Here is a 6,188-nt window from a genome sequence, read left to right as displayed (position 1 = left end):
ATAAAATAAAATAAAATAAAATAAAGTTAAATTAAATTAAATTAAATTACATTAAGTAAGATAGAAAAAAGAAAAATACAACTTCCAGAAAGTAAAAAATGTCCAAATTTTCTGCATTTTAGAAGTTTATAATTTGAATATCTCAAAAAAAAGCTTATAAACTTTGGCTACATTTTTTTATACCCTACCTCTTACTTATCGTAAAATATTTATTTTGTTGGGCCAGTTTTCAATTTATCTTTTAGTTATTCTAGGAGCTCTTCTTGCCGGTAACTCAAATAAGCAAACACAAGTTTCCCTTTTTCCCCCTATGCATATCGGCGTTGTTTCTCGTCTTATTTATTTATTTATTAATTTAGAATAAAACATAAAAACCACTACCCATTAGATACAATCTAAAATATGACAATATGAAANCTCGTCTTATTTATTTATTTATTAATTTAGAATAAAACATAAAAACCACTACCCATTAGATACAATCTAAAATATGACAATATGAAAACAATTAGTTAATATACACACATACATGAACAAAATCGTTCAGTATGACACTTACTTTGCGATTTTTTAAATTTCAAAATTATAGAAAAAAAGTATTTTACGTGTTATTTCTTTAGAGCCCTAAACGAGACCAGAAACATTTTCTTTTTTATAAAAAATTTTGAGATATTCGAATATGTAATAAATTTCTAACATACCGGAAATTGTGAAATCTAGAGTTTGCATAAGTTTGAAAAAAGTTTAACGTTTTCCATTGGAAGAACTTCGTAATAAGATAAAAGGAAAGTTCTGACCAAAATAAAACCATTCCATTTATTAGGTGATTTGGCCCATATCTAAAATCAAAAATTGGAAAATACTTGTAAAATGAAAAGGTAATGAACCAAATAACGCATCGAAGTAAACATGTCAATGTTTTAGAAGATAGAGAAATAGAGCATAAAAAATAAATCCAACAACTAATATAAAGATTATATATTTGGCGTCGCATTGGCCACCGTGCTGAGTAAATGTGTACGTATGTCCAAAAGCAAGTAAAAAATAAATCTCTAAGCAATCACAAATACTAAAATAAGGAATTGGAATAACTATTACTATGATACTAAATTGGAAAGCAACATAAAATTTAAAAAAAGTCAAATAAAGGAATAATCGAAATCCTAAAATGTAGAAAGTGCACTAGATATCCATAATTTTCTAATGAAATGAAGCTTTAAACACTAGAATTAAAAGAAAAGAGATAATAAGTTACAAATGTGGGCCACATAGTCACAATATTTGAGATGATTCGTCACAGATTGAAAATTCAAGTAAGAAAATCTCCTACGAAAGAGCAATCAGAAAGTAATTTCGGTGTGATAGCATGAAAGGAAAATTACACTGTACAACACAAAAAAATTACAAGATTCCGGTAGAGGGGAATGCCTGAAATTACATTCTCTACCGCCGAATACATCTGTATAAAATAATACCAAATTATCCAATAATTAAGTAACTATAATCCTTAAAAAACCAGCAAAAAATAAATTGGTTTATTTTCATTCAAACCACAAAAGAATTAAAAAAAAAAAACAAAGAAAGGCCTATAAATAGTTCCAACAAATCCTAAAAGGCAGCTGTAATTTTAGACAGAGTTTTATTCTCGAAAACCAAGTGATTCAAAGAAACCAATGGTTCCTAAAATACCTAAAAAAATATTCAGAGTTCCTAAGAAAATTACTAAAAACTAAAAAAAAATTACACAAATAAAATTTAAGGTCTTCACATATCGATAAAAAAGATATTAAAAATAATGAAGCATCGTTCGTGCCAAAGCTAAATTCAAAATTTAAACCAACAAAAATTATTAAATAACTAAAATACAGCGCCATAGAGTATATGTTTCTGTGCTGTATCTTATTATGTGAAAAGTAAAGAATGGCATAACAAAACAAATAAAGGAAATCAAAGCAAAAAGGTTCAACTCAACAAACCACGAAAAGTAAATAAGGCAAAACGGAAACGTAAATAAAGCGCACACACAGAAAATAATGAAATCAAATACAAAAATAAAAATATAAAAAGCAGTGCGAATACACATATGTATGTATGTAAGTGCCAAGTAAAATCAGCGACGAGTTGCAACAAAGAAAGGTGTGCCAGAAAAATAAATTGTTGCAAAACAAAACTTACCACTTCTGAGTGCAAAACTTTTTAACTTTCTACACCGAACTTTATGCGCCACTCGAAAGTGAAAGTTTTGACTTTTGTGAGTTGCGTGAAACTTGCTGCATACTTGAAGGCGCACAAGCAAGCCAAACTTTAAAATGAATATGTCACCCTGCGAAATGAACTGTTGCGCCGTCGCAGCGTCGCCACCGCCACCGTCCGTTTTGCGTTGTACTGAAGCAGAGCGGCTTTTGTCTCTCGTTGCCTGCCGGCGCGACGCCACAACAAAGCAACAGTTGGCTGCCGTGGAGCATCTGGCGGCACAGCGACACAAACGACGTGGCAGCGCTGAATGCGAAAGTCCAACAACGCAACGAAAAAGCTGCTCATCCTCACCACNAAGTAGATATATGTATTTGGGGTATTGACATGAAACAACAACAATCATGCTATCTATGCACCATGCTAGACAGTATGCACCGGATCGTGAATACCCATATTTTGTTGTTTGTATTGTTGTTGTTATAACTTCTTTCAACGCATACGGGTGATTTTTCAAGGTCGCGACACGTCACATTTTCGGTTGGTTCACCATAACCGAAACGACCTAGATTCGTATTTGGCTAAGGACTGTCATTTCAGCATCGTCCCCCATTTGAAGTTGAATATTTGAAAACACGTTAGTAGGTGTGTCTGTAGCAAAACATGCAGAGATGCTTGCTGTTATTTGTTAACCGTCAGAGACGGTATATCATTTTTTTTTCTTATATTTTTGTTTTTGAGTTTTCTTAATTACCAAAAAGCATCTGTGAAGTGAAAGACAAAACAAAATCAAAGGACGAAGAACATTGATTCAAATTTGAACATTTGCGGACACATTTACAGAACGGCTGTAGCTGAGGGTGCAGAGATGCCTGTTGTTATTTGCTCATTTCAAGAAAGTGCTGGTTCGAATCTCATCAGCGGCAACATGCAAAATAATAAATAATTTTTTTTTTTTTAATAAATATATCAACAGTGGATTTTTTAATATTAAATAAAATTCACTTTGATTCCTTTTAAAGTTTGAATTTGGTATTATTAACCAACTTTTGATTGATTTTTACCTCAGTGAAAATATTGAGAAGTGCTCCGTCCATTTTCAAGTGCATTCTCAACGACTGCTTGCAGTTTCCCATCTTAATTTCTATAAAAATTTTAGCATTGTATTGCTGTTTTTTTTTCTGAAAGGATTTTCCAGAGACGAAAAATAATAAAAATGTTTAATGTCATCGATAACTATTATTTTGAGACACATGGTAATAAAGTCAGCGAGAATCCTTTAAAGTTTTCGAAGGCTTCTATTTTGAGTCTTATTTAAAAAGAAAGTCCTTCAATAATAATTATGAGTGACAAAAGAAGGACGGGGCTTGTTCAGGACCATTTCGGGAAAAGATAAGGACTTTCTCGGTACCAATTTCGGACTTGTTCACCATCATTTTGAGACTAGTGCAGAGCTAGTGCGACCACATTTCGGGGCTACTCTCGGGTCAGTTCGGAAGTATTTCAGTATTGGTTTCGAACTGGTCCCAAAATGGCCCCGAACTAGGCCCGAAGTTGTATTGAACAAGTCCCGCCCTTTAAGACTTCACAATTTTTTTCTCATCCATAATAAAATTAATATACCCTTGTGCACAAGTGCGCTCGGGTATAAATATATTTATCTCGGTAATATCGAATTATTATGAAAACTCTTTTACAATATGTCTCAAATAATTATAGATGCCTCGAAAATTTTGTAATATCTACTGTTAAAGAATTTGATAATGGTTTTTGTGGCTATTTAAAATTAATGTTATTGAAATCCAAAATCGTATGTATCCATTACGCATCACTTCACAATTAACTATAATTAAAAGCTAGGTAGAATTTTGAAGTTTTGAAATTCATATTTGTCCTTTCTCCCCTTCTCGTCCACAGAAACCCAGCAATTATTCGTGGCCCTTAGCGGCCGTCACACCACCAGCGGTAGCGAGTGCAACAACCGCGCAAGCGTTAGTAACAACACCTACCAACTCTGGCGGTAACACCAACAACAACAATCAGTCATCACAAAACCATCTTTCCTTGCAACCGGCCTCTGGTGCTGCCACACCAACGCCACCCGTCGGCGGGATAGATTTGCATGCAACGGTCGGTGATGCAGAGGCGCACAATTTTAACGGCACACTAAAGTCACCCGATCAACAACAAGCGTCAGCGTTACACTCACCTTCGTCCCAACAGCAACAGCACCAACAGCAGCAACACCATCAGCATCACTCCACAGCTGCGAGTCAGTCGCAACAACAACAACAACAACAACACTCACACACCCATCAGAGTTTGCATTCCTCTGCCTCGACGCCCAGTTCGCCCACAGCGGCTAGCGCAGCTGCAGCAGCAGCAACAGCGGCTGCAGCCGTAGCCGCCACTATGCCTATCGGCGGTGTACAGGGGCAAAATCCTACGCAGGGTTTGGTGCATTGGATGAGTGCCGTTATGGCCGAGCATATGACTGGGCAAACGCATCACGACCCGACGGCAGTTGGCATGCATTACATGTGGAATGGCAATGTGGATGTAAGTACACGAAAAACAAAATTTGCCCCTTTTTTTTTATGCGACGAATATTTGGGTATGCATTCTGTAGTTATTTATTTGATTTAAATTCGCTGGCCGCTATGGTTCAGAAGCTGGGCTACGGAAATTTTTTTACTGTAATATTTTTACATCTATGGCCAAACAATTAGTGAAACTCATCTTAGGTAGCAATTGTTAAAATAATTTTTACAGCGAACTCATGTATAGAGCAAAGCAATATTTAGCAGAAAAATTACAATACTTCGACTTTTANACTCGATTTAATTGTGCATACAATCGGAAATTTTTTTACTGTAATATTTTTACATCTATGGCCAAACAATTAGTGAAACTCATCGTAGGAAGCAATTGTTAAAATAATTTTTACAGCGAACTCATTTATAGAGCAAAGCAATATTTAGCAGAAAAATTACAATACTTCGACTTTTATTAGAACGAATATATAGTAAATAAGATTATAGCTTCTTAACCTATGTAACTAAGTATGTGCATTAATGGTAGATTCTAGAAGAGGTTATATCAAACCGTATTTTTACTTTTCGTTCAAATCAGGGATTGGCATGCCTAAATACCTTTAAATGACTAAATATTCAAGTAAAAAAATACTTAGGTATTGAGGAGCTGCTAGATACCAAAGTTCAAAAAAAAATTAAAGTATTTAGCAGACACTGCACACTCTGGTCCAAAGTACTCAGGTAATTTGGAGATGCAAAATACTTTCACTTAAGTGCCAATGTATTTAGTCGATGACTTTCAAACTAGATACTTTATGATTTAGGAAAAATTAAAGAAATTCACATCTTACATTACACTCACCTCAACAAAACTTACCAAAACTTCAATTTACCACAACTTCACCTCACACAAACAAATCACACCTAATCCTACAGCAGCTCAATTCGCCAAACCTTAATTCACCACAACTGAACTCAGCACACAAGTCCATACCACACCTCACCTAAACTCAGCACATTTCAATTTGGGACCTATTTCGGGATGTTAGAGATTATTGGGACTAAATTAGGATTTTAAAGAATATTTCGGATTTTCGGAACCATTGCGTAATTTTCGAACCTATTTGGGAAATTGCGTTTTATTTATCGAAGGTGATATCGATAAACCTGTCGATAATTTGTCTATTTATTTATCGATATTGTTATCGATACACGGTTAACGATATTTTTGTCGATTCATTAATTGATGTTGTTATTGATATAATAATCGGTATTGTTATCGACATATTAATCGATATTGTTATCAATATATTAATCACCTAAAAATTCTTGAAATAGTTCCCAGAACCTCAAAAATTCTTATAACTTCGAAGTAGTCGCGAAATAGTCCTCAAAATCACGAAATAGTCCCTACAATCCCGAAAATCCTGAAATATATAGCTTCTAACATCCCGAAGTGGT

The 6,188-nt window shown here is 34.4% G+C and overlaps 1 protein-coding gene across 1 annotated transcript in view; it reads left to right on the top strand.

Moving 5' to 3' along the window:
- Window positions 1-2,309: 2,309 nt before the first annotated feature.
- LOC108370524 (zinc finger protein rotund-like) overlaps window positions 2,310-6,188 on the top strand; it is a gene marked incomplete at its 3' end in the record, with an annotated part of 49,853 nt that continues 45,974 nt past the window's right edge. Inside the window, exons 1-2 of the mRNA XM_017625855.1 lie at window positions 2,310-2,572; window positions 4,068-4,752. Coding sequence (XP_017481344.1) covers window positions 2,310-2,572; window positions 4,068-4,752 — 948 coding nt within the window. The remainder of the gene's footprint in view (window positions 2,573-4,067; window positions 4,753-6,188) is intronic.

Source organism: Rhagoletis zephyria, unplaced genomic scaffold, assembly GCF_001687245.7.
Source record: "Rhagoletis zephyria isolate East Lansing unplaced genomic scaffold, Rhagoletis_zephyria_1.1 Rzeph_scaffold_04295, whole genome shotgun sequence".
Taxonomy (NCBI): Eukaryota; Metazoa; Arthropoda; class Insecta; order Diptera; family Tephritidae; genus Rhagoletis; species Rhagoletis zephyria.
This window is presented reverse-complemented; position numbering and strand designations above follow the sequence as displayed.